Source organism: Cygnus olor, chromosome Z, assembly GCF_009769625.2.
Source record: "Cygnus olor isolate bCygOlo1 chromosome Z, bCygOlo1.pri.v2, whole genome shotgun sequence".
In the NCBI taxonomy this organism is placed as follows: Eukaryota; Metazoa; Chordata; class Aves; order Anseriformes; family Anatidae; genus Cygnus; species Cygnus olor.
This window is the reverse complement of record NC_049198.1, coordinates 35,924,201-35,943,561: the sequence shown is the minus strand read 5'-3', so window position 1 is coordinate 35,943,561 and position 19,361 is coordinate 35,924,201. Positions and strand designations below refer to the sequence as shown.

General features: G+C 38.0%; 1 protein-coding gene across 2 annotated transcripts in view; it reads right to left on the bottom strand.

Moving 5' to 3' along the window:
- Nucleotides 1-3,809: 3,809 nt before the first annotated feature.
- DENND4C (DENN domain containing 4C) overlaps nt 3,810-19,361 on the bottom strand; it is a 77,388-nt gene continuing 61,836 nt past the window's right edge. For both annotated transcript variants that reach the window (XM_040542051.1, XM_040542052.1), the window contains 7 exons: nt 18,795-18,977; nt 15,043-15,232; nt 13,910-14,155; nt 12,418-12,535; nt 10,712-10,865; nt 9,548-9,612; nt 3,810-8,842 (listed from right to left, as the gene is read on the bottom strand). In XM_040542051.1, coding sequence (XP_040397985.1) covers nt 8,706-8,842; nt 9,548-9,612; nt 10,712-10,865; nt 12,418-12,535; nt 13,910-14,155; nt 15,043-15,232; nt 18,795-18,977 — 1,093 coding nt within the window. In that variant the 3' untranslated portion in view covers nt 3,810-8,705. The remainder of the gene's footprint in view (nt 8,843-9,547; nt 9,613-10,711; nt 10,866-12,417; nt 12,536-13,909; nt 14,156-15,042; nt 15,233-18,794; nt 18,978-19,361) is intronic.

Here is a 19,361-nt window from a genome sequence, read left to right as displayed (position 1 = left end):
AAGTTTTTCTGTGTGCACAGCAAGGATATTTAAGTTAGCACCTCGCCTGACTGGAAACAATTTTTGAATACCTTGAATGTGGAATCTGGACTCTGTGAAATGAGAATTGCTAATCTTGGATGAGGGTAAAATTTGCTATGAAACAGATGCATGTGACTGAAGTCTCAGACCAAGGAAATTGCAGAAAGCAGTTAATCCCAGCTGCCAGTCAAACTTTGACAGCTTGACTGCTCAGGTGGAAGAATTGTATGGACTATAGTTGATTTGCAATTTGAAAAATATAAGTAGAAAATGCAAAGTAAATAGGGTTAACAATAGTGTTTAAAGCGTAAATTAAATAAGAATGTTGGCTAGTTTCGTGAAGTGAAGTTCTTAGAAGTTACCATTTTATGTAAAATGAAGCAGGTAACTTCAGTGTTCTTTTTTTTTTTTTTTTTTGTTATGGAGGCCATGTTGGAAGGGTCATTTACTTCTTGGTCTTGTGAACCAGAGCAACTGGTGCCCCAGTTGTGTTAGTGGCTGAAAAAAGGTGGTGGGATACTGGTTGTCTTTGTCAAACTGTCCTTGAGAATTCATAACCTTGTCAGAGCCAGGAAATTCCAGTCCTGTAATGCAGAAGCAGAGGCACCATTCTTCAGGCCATCACCAGCTCAAAGGTTAATGAGATAGAATGCTATCTGCGTGCACTTGACCACTCTGCTACAGTGGGATCTGCACTAAAACTCTCCAAGGCCAGCAGCTGTGGGTGTCTTCTAACATCATAGCATCAGTTCAAAAGCTGTGATGATACAAAACACAGATGACAAAGAGGAAGTGCTGTCTGGTAGCAGCAGCTTTCCCTTGACCCTAGTTGCAGTTTTGGCAGGATTTCAACTGTACAAGGCCAAAGTTCTACAGAAAGGGTGAAGCTCAACGGGCTGCAAAATCAGGCACCTGAAGCTGCAGGGCAAGTAATGGGCTTGGCACAACCTCAGCTGTTGCTGCTTCAACTCTCTGCAATCATGGGAGGCAGAGCATCAAAGTACGTAATCATTTATAACTGATACAGTCTAGGTTCAGATAGTATTACCCTACAAAATAAAATATAAAAAAAAGTGCCCAAGGAAACTTGAACAAGTGTGGAGGAGTATTGCTCTGGTAACCAGGTGGAGGGATGGGCTGCCACCTATCCTGTCAGAGCCACTGAGGCTGGCAGGCAACCCTGGATGTTCAGCCCAGTCAGGTATGAGCGTTTGGTAGAGGATGGACCCCGCAACCTTTACAGGCAACCTGTTGCAGTGTTGGAGCACTCCTGCAGTTAAAATGTTTTCTTCAGTGAGTGGGTTGCCCTGCAGTTCACTTCGTGCTGGTTGCTTCTTGCCCTCACACAGGTGCACTGGCTCTCACTGGGGTGGTGCTCGCTTTCCCCCCCAGCAGCCCCTGCCCTGCATGTGCAGCTCAAGCAGCCCAGACGCCACACCAGCGTTTGGGTTACTGCTGAGCTGTGCGGGCGCAGCACCAAGGGTGGCCCTACAATATCCTCTAAAAGTCAGCAGGCTGGGGTGGGCAAGAGGTGGGAAGGGGAAGCAGCTGGGGCAGCTGACCTAAGCTGACCAAAGGGGTGCGCTGTGCTGTGTGGTACCATGCTCAACAAGAAAAGTTGAGAAAGAGGAAGGGGGGCACAATGAAAGCATCTGTCCTGAGCAACTGCTACACATGGTGAAGCCTTGCTTCTCAAGATGTGGCTGCATGTTGCCTGCTGATGGGAAGTAGAGAGTAATTGCTTTCTCACTGAGTGTGCATGGCCTTCGCTGCTATTTGTTTTCTTCTTTCCCCTGTAATTAAACTGCTCCTCCTCTCAACCCATGAGCCTTCTTTCATAGTTTCTTCCTATGTCCTTTTGAGGAGGGGGAGTGAGAGAGTAGTGTGATGGAGCTTTGCTGACTATCATTGTGAAACCACAACAGAGCACTTTTAAGAAGAGTTTGGCTCTGTCTCCTACTCCCTTGCTGTCTCATTAGCTGTTTAAACCCAAAGATGAGATCTTCCCCCTCCGGCCCCCTTAATCTTCTCCAGCCTGAGCTGTCTAGCTCTCAGCCTCCCCTTGCGTGACGTATTTCAAGCCCTTCATCTGTGTGGCCCATCACTGGACTTGTTCTACTATGTCCTGCTCTTCCTTGTACTGGGGACTGGGACACAGCACCCAGACACATCTCACCAGCACTGAGTAGTGGGGAAAGACCACCCCCCCCAATCCATGTGCTTGCCATGTTCTACCTAGTTCAACCCAGGACACTTTTTTTTTTTTTTTTTTGCTATAAGTTGAGTTGTGGTCATGCCAGCATCCCCCTGGAACCCTAGGCCCTTTCCTGCCAAGCCTCTCTCCAGGAGGTCCACTCCCAGTCTGTGCTGTTGTTTCCCCTCAGATGCCATCTGATTTTCTGTAATCATCAGTGTAGATGCAAGAAGTTTGTAGAGACAAACTCCTGCCAGGGAGAATGACGACTCTTGAGCTTTCTGATGGTGGCTCGGAGCAAAGGAAGGCTCAAAGCTCCCTGAAGTTGGCTCTGTCTGCAATTGCCTTCTACCATCACAGTCCTTCAGGGTTCCCATCTGACTGTGGCATAGGAGGAAACAGGTCCTTCCTCACTGTAGCTTCAAATGCAAAGCCTGTGTCCATGCTGCTTCAGGAATTCCTCAAATACAAACTTATTCCTGCCATTAATGCAACTGTCTCAGTTCAGTTCTTGTTTAAGGCCTCCTTCAGCCTCCTTTCACTAGGCCAAATTAAAGGCAGCATGGTAGGAAGGAGGTGTAATACATTTAGCAGGCAGCATTATTAAAGAGACAGCAAAGGACCTGTGAGGAAACAGAAACAACGAAGCATAACAGAGCAAAACAAGCAAAGTCACGGTGGTATTAACAAGATTATAAAAGAACTGTCCGAAAGACAAACTATTCCTGCAACTCCTAACTAGAAATAGACCTTAAAAGATAAGATTATTATGAATCATCTCCACAAGCCACTTCTGTTATACATTTGTTTCTTCAAACAGAAAGGTCTTTAGGGGTCTAGTATTCTTATTTTTACTAAGAGATTAATGAAGTGATTGCCATAGAGGAGGGAGTCTGAAAGATACTCAATTGTGAAGGAAGGCCTGAAGCACTTGGCCAGTTAACTGGCACTTTCTACTGCTTAAATTTCCTCTCAGCCTGAAATGTGTTTACTTTCGTTTAGAACCAAAATGTACAAATATGTTTTGAGGCAGGAGGTGCACCAGCATCTCTTGCAATCTGCGAGGGTCCATCACTGTGAAAGCACAACTCTATTTCCTCCACTGCAAAATCACTGAAACAAAAACAGAATTCCCAGCAGGTGTTAAGCAACATACAGCCACAAACCTGCTCCCACCCACCTGATCAGGGATGCCTTTCCTGGCCAGCAGAGAGCAGCAGCTCTATCAGTAGGAAGCCAGAGCCCTTGACTTCCCTGCAGACAAGGTTTCTGCCTCCATCAGACCGTTTTTCATTTTTCTCTGCCTTTATTGGCCTTGCTATGTACGTATGGCTCACTTACAGTGCCTCAGAGCCAATCTCCCCCACGAACAAAATCTGCCCAGGAGAGTCCTGCTTTTTGTCTTTCCCCCACCCTGCCTCAACTGCTCCAGCTCTTTCCCACCATTACAAATTTACTGAGATGCTCTGCAAAAAAATCCAATGAGGCAGTTGGAAGTCTCTGGTTTTGCCCAACTACAAGCTGAATTTGCATTTAAGACTAAATTCTGTCAAGCAGGTAAGGTCAAATGGTAAAAGAAGCTGAACAAACGAAATTTCACAAAGGATTTGTACATACTTTATTTTGTGAAATACAATAAAAAAAGTTTCTTCCTCTAGAATATCTATACAAAATTCAGAATATGCAGAGTGCCCTTTTAATCTCAAGCAACATTTGTCACATGTACAAAATCATTACAGAAACACTCGTTAATCAAAGCACAGTAAATGGATGCCGTTTTTCAACAACTCAAAACAGCCTCTAAACCAGTGCAAATTTTATTGCATTATAGAAAATTCCCCAACTCCATAAATTCATAGTTTATTCACACCACATCCTTTCATCCTCATTACATTACAGTTTATTTTAAACTCCTAGGAGGAGTTTAATGTGCTTCTAAAAACATCAAACAATCCCTTTAATTTGCACCACTGATTGATGCAGACTGAAAAACAAAAAAGGTAAAACAATCCATTTCTTTTATCATATGCATAATGATATACAGCACAGTAGGAAACAGAACTACAGTCCAATTCAAAAGTTGAGTTTCAAGATTTAGAAGTTACAAGGGTGTTTCATTTATATTTTTTTTAAAGGTCCATGAAGAAAAGCTGAAACATAGAAGGCACTGTGAAGTTATTAGTTAGAAGAAAGAAAAGGTATTATAGTTCTGCAACGTGTCCAGCTTACCATTTAATGAAATAAAGTTATCTGCACTGAAGTAACTTCAAAAGGAGAAAATGTGTGGATTCTTCAGTTACTTGTATTTAATAATTTGTTTAAAAAATACAATTTCTATGATCTAATTTAATATACACTTTGAAAATATGCACCTACGTTGCAGTTATTTAAGGAAAGCAGTAAATTCAAAGGAAGGTGTATTTTTCTAACTGCAGCAATACAAAAAGCCATTAATTCACAGTTACAGTGGAATTAAAAATTAAAAATTAAAATTACTCATTAATAAGTGCAATGTAGCTTGAGCTTAACCAATGTGAAATTCCACTAGTACTAAGTTGTTTGCAAACCAAACTGAGTTTAAAGCACACATGCTGATTTCAATATTTTCCATCAAACTTTCATTTTCTAACCTTGAATTATATAAAATGTGAAGACAGGATATGACTATAAATAACATACAGACATTTCTATTAACATGTGAAAGCTGGTACCTGTTACTTTGCCAATACTGCAGCCATATCAGTCCCCCATGCACACTGGGGTTTCAAAGTTATTATATGTTGGTAATGTGCCAGAATATATTAATAATAAAGAATCTTTCAGAATCCTGATTTTAAAACTTTTACGACTCCTATTTTCTTTCGTGTTAATTCTACAAAAAAAATAGGTAGTTTGATATAAGCACACAAGTTGTATACAACTGTTTTATTGCTGGGGGAAAGGCGCAAGATAATTATCTTCTCAGCACAACTGACTGCAATTGAACTTTCTTAGGGAACAATTCAAGGAAGCTTCTCTGTGATATCAGTTATTCCAATACAAACCTTCTGACTTCTTGGGCTTACTTGAAAATTCATTAAGAGTTTGCTCCCACATATGTAAACAGTTTGGTTTGCACCCTCATTTTGTGCAAACATCACAGGTTTTGAATGAAATATTGATCTGTGACCATTTTCTTCAAGTTTATAAAACATGTTCAAAAACTCATCTCCTCCTTGAACACTAGCTGCTAAATAGCTATAGAATATTTGGAGGCAAGGATTTTCTAAGTGAGCAAAATGCTACTTCTGCTTCAGTTAAGAGGAAAACAGAATCAAGACAAAGTTTATCCACCTCCATCCTCCCCAGTACCCTAGTCCAACTCATTTATGCATTACGGATTCAGATAACTAAGACTTGGATTACCAGGATCAGGAACATCTGTAGGCAACTAAATCATTCCTGCGAAGCCCCAAAAGTTTATGCTGTCACTAACTGCAGAGAACAATGTATTAGGCCTTTACTGCCCCATTTTTCAGAAAGACAGAAGTGTTTGCAATGAACTCATATGAAGCTTTTGGATGCTTTTCCCCTCTAGTTTTAGCAGATTTTAGAGTGTATGGGTATTGAGCCATGATCAGCACTTTTCTTAGGCATGATCATAGTCCTTTTAGCATTTGAATTAGGAAAGTCTGCATCTCAGAAATCTGTCTAGGAAAACCTGCAGTCTCCACCTGTTTGTACGAGACCTAAGAGTCAGATGGAGGAATAGGAACTGCCATCACGCACTTGGAAGGAGAGAAAGCAACTTAAGAAGTAAACAGTTGGTTCCCATTCCTTTCAAATTTTTGTGAATGTCTTGTTTTTGTTGTTTTGTTTTCTTAAAAAGAATCTCCTTATCTGAAAGATACCTAAATAAACCATTTTCAGAATTCTCTTTTTTTGCTTGAATTATGGATTTCATTCAAGAGCCAGCTGAATGGTAAGCTATTGAAAACTATGCATTAACAATCGAAATTAAAAAGACTAAGTGCTCACTTTTGCCTTTACCTCTATATTAAAAGAGTTAATTTCAGTAGGCATTTCATGATTTCAAATAATTCCATGCAGGACTTCTACCACTCTAAAATTGAGGTACGTACAACAGGAATAGAAGTTAATTTGTAGTGTACAGAAACATCAATACGCAGGAGCAAATCAAAGCAAGTCCAACCATCTGCAAAGATGACCTGAAATCATGCAGGTATCCTTTTTCCTCAGGTAATATTGTTTTTTTTTTTCCTAGTTTACAGTACATACATACGGAAAGCCTGACATTTAGCACTAGATGATGTGACACAATCTACTCTGACTGTTTCTACCATACTACTGCCCAATTAATCAGTATTTTCATCAACAAGTGAGAAGGTTGTTTTAAAATGAAGGTTTATTTCTATTATTTATTTCTATGTTACTTACCATGGTGTAAAAGCAGTCTGAATATCACCAGTTATGTAGAACAGGATTTGCTGTACATATTTTTCTTTTTAATGAGCTGGGAGAATTAAGGATCACTAAAACTTGATTCCTTGTAAGTTGAGTCACAATCATATAGTTGTTTATCCATTCAACACTCAAAATTATTCTTGTATGGCTGTACATTTAATATCAGTATATGGTTATAGAGTGAAATTTGCCCCTTTTTCTTTGTAGAGGTATTAAATAGGAAGAATGCTTCAGAGAAACTTTTTGTTTAAAAGCATGTTAACTGTGCGTGTAAATTATATAATAGGAGAAGAAGATTAAATATGAAGAATCAGGCTCAACCCTTCCATTGTGATATAGGTCTGATATCTGCAAGGAACCATGCACATAAACCCCAAAGAATAAAGAACAAAAAAAGTCATTGTGTTCTTTGCCTTTAATTGTTGAGACAGCACAATATTTTCATCAGGAAAGAATCTGTCCAGGCAATATCCCCAATATTGACTTAGGATCAGCACTTTTAGACGAATGCAAGGAATTAGTCTATTATGCAAACATGTTTTGTCACAAATAGTGCAAATCCTTTGTTTTATTGTTATAAAAAAAAGATGCTTTTGATGTTTTAGCTGGAAGCTGTTTCAGACAGATCTTCATCCCTCATCATTTTCAAGAATAAAAATCTTTAAGAAAGGCTAGTATGAAGTAAATACATTCATACTCAGATGGGATTACAGTTTGAGCTATGCTCCTTCACCACGCTACAAATCTTTCTCTTCTTTCTCCAAGAATCACTCCATCAGAAAAACCACTCAGTTAAATTTCAGCAAAAAAAAAAAAACTGGAATAAATCTTGTCATACTTCTCAAGTAACAGAAACATTTAAACTGTAGACCCATGTCCAGGCTCTTCTTGCCAAGGATACAACTACTGTTGTAAGCTAAATATGTGAGGTGAGGAAGTATCTAATTTACAAGATGCAAGCTAAAGATGGATTTATCATCTCTTCAGATCATTCATTCAAGCACTTCATTTGTGTGAAGTCACACCTTGACGACCACAATTATAAATACATTTTAATTGAAATATTAAATTTGGACTATCAGTGCAAAACAATTAACCCACAGGCTAGCATGAAACCATGGGGGAGGGCCATAAAGAAATCAAGGAAAAGACATTTTCAAAGCATACATGCATACAGTATAAAGCATAATGTTTTCAGACAGCATCTGTTTGACAAACCTCTGAATCCTAATGTTATCTAAGCTTCCTATCTAACTTGTAGAAAGCCATCCATTTCCAAGTGGCTAATTGGAGAAACCTATAATTCTCTTGCAGAAAACAGCAGTATGTTCACAGGATCTTCAATTTGTCAGGTAGAAAATATAGGAAATCTGAATGCAAGTTTCTAGATTTTATGAGTGTAGACACACATTATGAAAAAGTCAAGTCAAAGATCATTTTGAATACTAAGTGGGACAAGGGTCAGGAGAAGGGTAGAAATTTTAGGTACTGTGATCTGAAAAAGGCAACTTCATTGCAATTTCCAAAACAAGGACTCAAATATTTACATTCATACATATATACTGCACAACAATGCAAAAGGTCATTCTAAAGAAGTACTGACGTACCTAAAGAACCTAAGCATTCTGCAGCAGGAAAGGTCTTGTATTAAAATACACAAATATTGAAGGCCCTTAAGAAAGTCACCAACTATAGGCTCCTATTTAATTATTGCCTTTCTGAACAACTTGAGATTGTGGAGGAAAGATTTGAGGAAAGAAAAGGAAAAATATATGCAGGAAAGAAATTGCAGATAAATCATTGAAACCAACTCATCCTATTAATATATTTTAAAAACATTTTAAAATCCTTTACACTGTCTCATGAGATGAAAGACAAGGTTATATGCTGTAGATCGATGAAATCACTGACAAATTGCTCAGTTATCACCTTCTAGGATTCAAAAGTATATATATATATCCCCATACTCCTTGTTTGTTCACCTACTTTTGTCTTGCAGAAGTTTAGCAAGTGCTTTCCTCTTTTTTTATATAAAAGGTGCTCCGAAGTACTTCCTGCAATACTCAACTCTACTGCTTGGTGGAGCATCTATTTTCTGCATCTTTTCAAGATCATCCTTTGGTAGATTTTTATGTGCAAGTCTGTATTCACTATCAAAGACCTCTGAAATAGAAAGAGCATTGTTGAAGTCATTTAAGAAACCATGTACAGAGCACACTGCTGTTACTAATTAAAATACTTTTGGTGATTTTTATGTAATAAAAAATGATTATCTTAAGTTAACTAAACTAGGTACTAATTTGTTTTGCTTTTTTCACCAAAAATACAACCTCTCAGGAAACTTGAAAAGCATTTTCAGGCTGTAATGTCAAAAAGCATTGCAGTGGAGGCCCAAACTGCACTGTGCAGCTTGCCTGCCTTCAGAATACTTCCTATCAGATGCCACAAGGGAGTCTCCCTTGTTTGCATAGTGCCAAATAAACGTTAGAGTAGGGGACAGCAGGAAGCAGTGGCAAGCAGGTGTCTAGAAGACACAGAACAATACTACAGGGTACGTGGGTCAGGGAAAGATAGGCAAGAATGGGAGCAAGTTTTCAGACATAAGGCAAAGCTTTAAAAGCCTAAAGCTTTTAATCTTTGTTTAAAATAATTACTTCTTTCAAATCGAAAATTAATGTCCCCATCTGGACTAGATTTTCAGAAAAGCAAAACGTATGACAGCATGGATGTCTTCTCTAAAAACGCAGCAATTGAACAGTTACTCGTGGATCAAGTGCTGAATTTCTTCACTAGTTTTCATACAAAGTATACACATTTTGTACACATACCACATATATTATAATTTTTTTTATTATTATTTTTACTTACCAATGTCAATGTTCTCTCTTCCAAGAGAAACCAGAGATAGGAAAAGGATTTCTCTGTAAAAACTCCTAGGAAATATTGTGAAGGATAAATCAGTGAAAACATAACTATTCTCAGTTTAGAAAGTCACTGTTCAAGAGGTTGACCATCTGTTATGCTCTTTCTCTAACTGTACTGTTAATCTTGCTTGTGGAGAAAGCAATTGATCTACATGATCAGTAGCTTAAAGTTTTTTCATGCCTGAATATTTTCCATAACATGTGAAGTTATATTAAACCCAACTCCCAGCAGTTACAATGACTATGAAATCTCCCTGCCAAATACACCACAAAGCCTCCAGAAAAACAAGAAATGTAAAATACAGCACTTTTTAAACTTTTTAAGCACATTTATTAACTAATTCCTGCCTGAGGGTTAAGGACAGAGAGCAGGATTATTTCGGAGATCAGCCATACTTTGTTATTTGTTTCAGAAAGTCAAGATCTATCTCAGAATTGGTACTACTAAACAACTGGATATTAAACCTTTCCTTGTGGAACTGGTAAAGATTCTTCTTTATGCAGATTAGTCCTTTTTTTGTTTTTAGTACCTACAAACCACAGAAGCAAAGATTAACTTTACATGATAGACTCTTGAACAAACTTTGCATCTACAGTAATTTAATCCAGACTACGTGCTCTTGTATGAAAACCTTTTTGAATTACTGTGAAGATGGCAAAATGTACAGCATCATTTACAAATCTCACTTTGCTTGTGGATCATGTTGTATCCACTTTTATTAGCTAGTACTCCATAGCTGTATTTAGGTTGTTTGGAGAACATTCCAGGTACTGCAACAGGATGCTGCACACTTGGACTTAATCTGCTAGGTGTGGAAACAACACCCAAGTCTACGTAATCAGTATCCATGTTTTTTAAATTATTTTTTAAAATGCTCATGGTGATTAAATGATCATATTTATCCATTTGATTTGGATGAATTTTGCATCTGTCTACAGAATGCATTTTTTTTTTTTGTAAACATGGGGAGTAGAAATATTTACAAATAAACACATTATTTGGTAGACGCAGAAGAAACTGAATATTCCTCAGAGATCCTTACGGAATTATGGTCTGATCTTATTTAACTTTGAGTGGGAAGCAAGAAAAAAGAGATTGTCCCTTTACCTTTGTCTTTTCACATCTGGTTTAACGTTCTGTAGAAGGAGGTGGATTGGCTTAACAACATCGTTGTGTTGAATACTTAGTTTGATGTTCTCCAACAAAGTGTTCACTGCCTGCTGATCTTCTGCCACTGTGGACAGTCTCTTTTCAGAAGAATCTGGTAAATACAGAAGTTTAGATTTTTAAATCAGCAAACATAAATTCACTTCAACAAGCAGAAGGCATTTCAGAAAATGAGATATATATAGAACCTCTAATCTATAGAAACGTGTTACCACAGAAAGGCTTTGTCTGCTTTACTTCACCACAAAAGTGACAGACTGCATCAAGTACTCCCACATGACACAGAAGTACAAGAGACTGAAGAGACTCCAGCTTTGGATGTTGCCTGTCATAGTTTATTAGCTCAAATATATTACTGTACTTAGCCTTCTTAGAATGAACTTTTAATTAATTAATTAATTTTTACACAAAGTAGAAAAGGAAAAAGCAAACATTTGCACATTTCTTATCAAAACCTTTCCTAAAAGACACTTGCAAATTCATTGATAACTTTGGCCTACATATTGAAATAAAATACAGCTGCATCAAATGGGAAAGAAAATTATCGGAACATTTACCATTATGATTTGTTGCTTGCATTCCTAGTTCTAGAATAATACTTTTTTTTTTTTTTTTTTTTTTTAAGAAAACAATGGCTCATGAAGATGAGATAGCCAGGACCCTAATCATGCTGACTTGAGAGTTTCATAAAATTGTCATTCATTATGGTTTTCCAAATGCTTTCTGTAGAGCCCCTCTGCAATGCTACTGCCTTTTTTTTTTCCCCAGCACAACATTTAAAACAGGCCTTTTGCTCCTCTATGTATATAAATGCATATATTTATGCATTTTCAAGTCTAAGTGCTTTGGGGAAGCTTTTCATATATTATACTCAAATTAATATGCTTCTACAGAAGTTGAGGAAAATACTTCTTATTCTGTGCTCTTGAGTAATTTTCTGATCAGCCTGCTTACTTTTAGGACACTTTGGACAACCCTTTTTTTAATTCCTTAGAGCAAGAACTAATTTTTAGCCTTGACTTTAAAAGTTAATATGCAAACCGAGAAGTTATGTCAAAGGTCGTTTGTTTGTTTTTGTTTGTGTGCTTTTAGCTGATCAGAAGCAAAGGAATCTTAAAGTTCTCAAAAGTTCTCAGAACCAGTCTGCCACATGATGCTTCTTCATCCTTCCAAACCAAACTACACTAGGCAAAGGCTTTCTTGGATATTATTTTATGACAGCCAAGTAGGCTGTCAAATGTACTTATTAATGGGACTTGTAACCTTTCATTCATTTATAAAAATACATGATACTCTTTTGTAGTACAGTCTTTTTCTTTCTGTCTGTACAGATACATTCAGATATTGCAGTGAAACAATCAAACTGAGTGAAGATTTTTTAACAACAAATCTAGAACAAATGCTTCCAACCTGTTTATAAGTGTATGGCATACAAAGAACAGGTTATATATCTTTTCACACAGATCAGGAAAATATCATAATAATTTGACATTGAAACAACGTTAAGTACCTAAGAGATTGTAGATGCTTCACACACTAAAAAAGCTTTCCAGCTAGGTGGGTGGTGTACCTTCAGACACTACAAAAAAGCAGTTTCTTTCTATAACCTCTTCACTCTGTTTATCTGTAACACTTATTTTACTTACTGAGATTTCTCCAAGATATATACAGAGGCTCCCCAGGCTCTTGGTGGAGGTTGATGTTGTCCCACAGAAGATGAATGTATACTAGCTTGCTATCTTGAGCGAGAGATGTCAAAGGAAGCTAAAAGCGTGAGGAAAGGGAAGAAGTTTTAAGAACATCAGTACATCCTTATTGTTCAAAAAACTTTTCTTATACTCATTTTGAAAACAAAAAAAAATAGCTTTACTTCACTTATATTGAATACAACAAATAAGAACAATTGATGTCTTCTAAATGGAAACTGCATTTGTCAGGAGCAGTCACATGCACTGCAACATTTAATAAGCTCTTCTAGTTTAACTTGACGTATGAAGACTGCTCAGTTTTCTATGTATATCTGCAGAAAGTATTTGATTATGTATCCTGAACCATTTTTTGTGCACTAAACATACTGCTCAATTTGTACTACTTATTACAGTCTATCTTAGAGTCTTCTGATTTGAGTGAGACTTGGTATGCATAAATAAGTGCTCATCTTTCCAACAGCTGAAACAGAAGCTGTATTTGCATACTAATATGAACCATTATTTCCATTATAAAATATCTGTCACTCAAAACAATAGCTCCATTTTTTATAAAAATATTAAATAATTATATTTTATAAAGTTAAGTGCCACTGGAATCACTTATACAATAAGAATCAGTGGACAAGTAAAATATACCAGTTGTGTATGAATTTAAAGTAGTAATCACAATTTCACGTCCCATCTTGTATTTTCCCTGCTAATGCGTTGTATTTTTCCATGTGCTTTAGATTTTATCAGTATTAGTTTTCAGCCACATTTCTTAGAAAATTCTATGCGACACTCCACAGTAGTTTTTTGATTTGTTTTGTTTTGTAAATTGAGTGGCAATTTTAAAATTAGTGTTTATAAGTAGATAGGAAATTACTTATCACGTGAGACAAATATAAATACTTAAGAAATTTGGGATTTACATACACAATTCATATAGGTATGTGAAAAACGTCTGTTCCTTAAAATAGGAAAGGCAAAATAATGAAAAGATAGCATTAATTATTTTATTCTATTTATATAGCAGTGGATCTCAGTGGAGCCTGAATCGCAGAAAAGAACAAAGAATCTTGCCCAAGAACTTGAAAATTTTATGTAACAAAGTATGGAGTCCACAACATGTGTATTACAATATCTTGCAATCTGTTAAATCTCCACAAACACATCTTGTTTCCTTCAATGAATCTTCTCTGGCTTTTTTGTTTTGTTTTGTTTTTTAAAGAATAGCTTGACTAGAATTTGAGTGCTGTTTTCACTATCTTTCGAGATTCTTCATGGAAAACAAGCTTATCTGCTAGTAATATATTAAAAAAACAGCAACACACCATTTCTTATTTAATCCAAGCTGTTCAGAAGGCATTTACCTATTTTTTTTTAAATCCAAACCCTCAAATTTAGCTTACTGTAATATGTTCACTTCTAATACAAAAATGTCACTAACCTGCACTCCATCATTACAATGTTCAGATGTCAGAATGAGTCCAGGTAAGTTGCTAGGTAGGTCCAACCGTCGAAAATACCAGACTAGGTTCCAGAAAATTATGGGATGCTGATTAATGAATTTGGATGTATGAATTACTTGCTCTCCCTCATTTTCCAGTAGTGATTCAAGCTCCTTACGCAGTACCAAAGGGCTCAAATAGGGTACAGATACAGGCAGAGGGTTAGGTCTTTTTATTAAAGGATCCTAAAAAAAATAAACAAAAAACACACACACACAAAAAAATGTTATTTTCCAAAATCAAAGATTCTTCTTGAAAATGCCCCACTGCACTATTTCTTTGAAATTTGGAATAAGCCTCTGGTACTACTGAATACACATTAATTTTAACAGCATCAGCGGTTTTGACTGCTGAGGTGTTTCTTAACTTTACAGAACAATCACCTAAGCTCACCTAACACTCTCTTAGGTGAAAAAGAGAAAATGCAACTTGTCCCCGACTACACAGTTTGAAGCTACCTAAACCCATACTAAGCCAGGAGCAACAGATATAGCAAAAAAGTATCCAGTTACATTATCTATGAACTGAATCACAAGTACATGATATATTAAGAGAGCCTCTTGCCAATAAAAAGCTCTAAGAGAAAAGAGGACCTCCGTTTCACTTGCATGAATAACGCAATATTCTCAATATGTCCTCTTACTTTCTCCCATCCAACCCAACAGGTAAACTATTAAAATATAGAGGAGAACTATAAGTAAACATGTGAAAAAGGAACAACCTTTCACTCATTGAACCAGTCTGTTGTCTGCACTATTTGGTGTTTAGTCTGCTGTAGAAATTGCGTTGTTTTTAAAACAAACTTCCAGTTTAGAAGAAGACAAAGAATAGCTCAGTTCTGCCACAGAGAATGCTTAAGATTAAGCAGCTATGTTTGTACCATGTACTAAAGAAGCAGTCTTTGAAACTCTTTTAGACAAAAGGAACCCAGAAGACACCCAAGATTTCTTTGTTGTAAGAATCTGAAAATTAGGCTTGACCATTTCTGTCCCCAAAACATGGGACAAAGCTAGCAGAAGAACTTTATTCATTGTATTCAATATTTTGCTGTCAACTGAGTGTGCAAACTTACCACAACTTCTTGCAAACTATTTGGAAGACTAACTGTTGAAATGCCATGAGACGGTCTCTGGGAAAGATCAATGTTTTGCAGTGGACCTCCAACACTGTGGCTCCGAGTTAAAGACACTCCCCTTTTTGGTGGATTACTGGTAGATGTCTTCATCGTTCTGGGATCTTTGCTCTGTTCTTCTGCCACATCACTGTTTGGATTTTAGAAAAGAATATGCTAGTATGAAACTATTCAGCATTCCTTCAGCAACAGGAAGGAAGCAGACAACAGCTGCCAAAGAACTACACCAAAGCACGTTTCTCTATCAACAAGGAATTGTATTTGCTCAGTTAGCTCCACAGTTTAGGGAAAACAAAACAAAATGCCTCTCAGATCAACATGGCCCTCACACCAAAAAAGCAGCTGGGTATAACTTAAGACATCAGTCTGAAAAACCTGCAGTAATATATATAGGCACAATTTCTCTGCTATAGCCTTATCGTGCTTAGAAAAATAGCAATGTAGATATTTGTTAATACACAAATATCATCCCGTTCTGACTGCGTTTATTTTTACCTCATTCTTTCCTTTGTATTTATTTTCTCTGAATGTTACTAACAGAGCAAAGATGCTATAGGAGATGATATAACTTGTTAGTCAAAATAAAAGAAAAAGAAAATTGTCATTGTCAAACTCCTCCAAAAGAGTAATTTAAGCAAACTCCTATTACTGGCTTGTCAAATTTCATCAATACAAACCAACTACCTGCAGAATGTTCATTTTGTGCCACTCATAACTGAAACAGTGCATAAAAAAAAATTAACTAAAATACAGAAGAAAAAAATCAAGAGAAACAAAAGGTGTCTGCTTCCAAATAATCTGCAGAGACACAAGAGATTAAGTGTGGCTTGTTAAGTTTCATAGAACCACAGAATGGTTTGGGTTGGAAAGGAGCTTAAAGATCACCCAGTTCCAACCCCCTTCCATGGACAGGGACATCTCCCTCTACACCAAGTTGGTCAAAGCCCCATCCAACCTGGCCTTGAGCACCTCCAGGGACAGGGCATCCACAGCTTCTCTGGGCAACCTGTGCCAGTGCCTCACCACCCTCACAGTGACGAATTTCCTCCTAACCTCTAATCTGAATCTCCGCTCTTTTAGTGTAAAACCATTATCCCTTGTCCTATCATTATCTGCCTTAATAAAAAGTTACTCATCTTTTTTATAAGCCGCCTTTAAGTATTGAGAAGCCGTAGTGAGGTAACCCCAGAGCCTTCTCTTCTTCAGACTGAACATCCCCAACTCTCTCAGCCTGTCTTCATAAGAGAGGTGCTCCAGCCCTCCGATCATCTTCATGGCCCCTCCTCTTGACCTGTTCTAACAGACCCACATCTTTCTTCCGCTGGGGGCCCCAGAGCTGGACACAGCAATCAAAGTGAGGCCTCACAAAGGCAGAGTAGAGGGGCACAGTCACCTCCCTCCACCAGCTGGCCACACCTCTGTTGATGCAGCCCAGGATGCAGTTGGCCTTCTGGGCTGCAAGTGTGCACTGTTGGCTCATGTCGAGCTTTTCATCCACCAGAACCCCCAAGCCCTTCTCTGCAGGGCTGCTCTCAATGAGTTCTCCCAGTCTGTCCTCGTGTATGGGATTGCCCCAATCCAGGTGCAGCACCTCACAATTGGGCTTGTTGAACCTCATTAGGTTCACATGGTCCCACTTATCTAGCTTGTCCAGATCCCTTCAAAAGACATTTCTTCCTTCTTTGGTATCAGCTGCACTTGGGTCTGCACTTGCTGAGGGTGCACTCAATCCTACTGTCTATGTCATTGATAAAGATATTAAACAACATCAGTCCTAAGACCCCTGAGGGACATCACTCGTCACCAGCCTTCACCTGGTCACAGAACCACAGACCACAACTCTCTGGGTGAGCCATCAAACCAATTCCTTATCCACCAGATGGTCCACCTTTCAAATCCATATCCATGTCCAATTCAGAAATTAGGACGTCATGTGGGACCACATCCAAGTAGAAGTCCAAGCAGATGGCATCAGTTGGTCCTCCCTTGTTGACTGATATGGTCAGGTACAATTTGCCCTTTGTGAAACCATGCTGGCTGTCTCAAATCACCTCCTTGACAAGTGCCTTCACATTGCTTCCAGGAAAATCTGTTCCATGATCTTGCCAGGCACAGAGGTGAGGCTCACTGGTCTGTAGTTCCCTAGGTCTTCCTTTCTACCCTTTTTAAAAAAGGGAGTGATGTTTCCCTTTTCCATTCACTGGGGATTTTGCCTGACTTTCATTCATGAATTTTCAAACATGATGAAGAGAGACTTATTAACTGCACCAGGCAGTTCCCTCAGGACCCTGGGATGCGTGTCATCAGGCCCCATGGACTTGTACCTGTTCAGTTTCATCAGGTGGGCTTGAACCTGCTCTTCTCTTACAGTGGGAGGGACTTTGCTGTCCCAGCCAACCTACAGGTTCAAGGAAATGAAAGACATGGGAAACCTGAGGCAAAAAAGTTAAGTACCTCAGCCTTTTACCTCCTCCACGTCTGTCATTACCAGTCTTCCCTTCTCATCTGTCAGAGGGGGGTACACTCTCCTTGGCCCTTCTTTTCTGGACAATGTACCTACAGAATCCCTTGTTATTTTGTGCAACAGCTAGAATTTTGCTCTTCAGAAATTCAGGGTCCTGACTTTGCTCTTTGTCAGGCCCATATTTCTCCAGATCAAAAACTCAGCCTGGGCATGGTCACTGCATTCCTGACTGCCTCCAATTTTCTCCTCATTAAGAATTCATCTGCATTGGTGAACACCAGGTCAAAAAACGCTTCTCCTCTGGTTGGTTTGTCTAATACCTGGACCAGGAAGTTATCCTCAATGCACTCCAGGAGTCTCCTGGATTGCCTGAAGTTAGTCTGGTTTTTGTTAAAAAAATATATAGATATAGATATATACAACACCAGAGTTAAGAGGTTAACATATGGCAAGTTTACCTTTCATTTTAGAGTATTAAGAGCAACAGCTGTTACATTGTTTGAAGTTTTAATAGTCTGACACAAGCCTTACCTAGAGATACTCAAGACTTCCAAACTGAACAATGATGGAAAAAAAAAAAAAAACCTCTTCCAACAAAATGTCAGCAAGTCCCAGCAAAAGCTTCACAATTCACAGCAGCAATATTTCAGTTCTTTTCCAACAAAACACCTTCTCCTCAATGCTTCTTTCCTTAAACTGTTCAAAAATACTTACTGTTTTTCTGAATTTTAATTTTTTATCAGTATTATTTGCCATAGAACTTGCACAATGCAAGTGTTGATCACTCCAAAGGCTGTCTCTCAGAGACAAGTGTTGCAGCAAATGTATTTATTTTCCCTATTATGCAGTGTCCTGTTGTGGTAGATTCTAAACACAAAAAAAGGAGGGGTAATGCTGGAATTTCATCGTGTCTTTAAAAGTGCTTTTAACAGCACTGAGTAGAAGTTTTACCTATTAATAGCAGACTGATAGGAAAATTCAAGATCTTTATTTCTGCAGTTAGTTGTATCCTTAAAATGTACTCACAGGAAATGTACTCAACTTACATGAAATTGATAATAGCATGGTCACATGGGCAAAAAAGAGAGAGGAAACAGACAATCATCAAGTTACAACTGGATTTCTCCAACATATTTAGTGCTTAAGCCAACCATCACTCTAGACTAGAGTAGAAATATTAAAAGTGTTGATACATTTCTGACAGAATTAACAATCCTGTTTTACCTACCTCTGCTCAGATGCAGGGCTGTTTTCTTCAGCTATGGCATGGCTGGACTGTGGGTGATCGGAAAAACTGATCAAATCAGCAACAGCTGGACCGGACAACAATTTCTGTTCCAGAGGATCCGTGGTTAATGGAGTATTACCACTCTGTAAACTATCTCCTGAGGTACTTTGCTTCAGGAAGAAGCTAAGTTACAACATGCATGGGAGAGGAGGGGAAGTAGGTTAAGATGTAGGCATAGATTCATTTAATTTAGTATTTTCTACGGTTACTTTCAAAAAGCAGAAAAAATAAAGGAACACAGCATTTAAAAGCTTGAAAACAGAACACAAACTTCATCATATTCTCTCCATGGCAACCTACATAGGGACAGTAAATGAACACATACAGAGATTGGTTCCACAAAATAAGGACACCCACTTTGGAGGTATGTAGTTACAAGGGAACTTGGATTGTAATGGTTCCCAATCAGTAACAATATATCAATATCTATATTGTAACAGAGACTAAAGACTATTACTGACACAAAAAACAGGAACATATCTTGTTTTGCGAGTTTTTTGTTTGTTT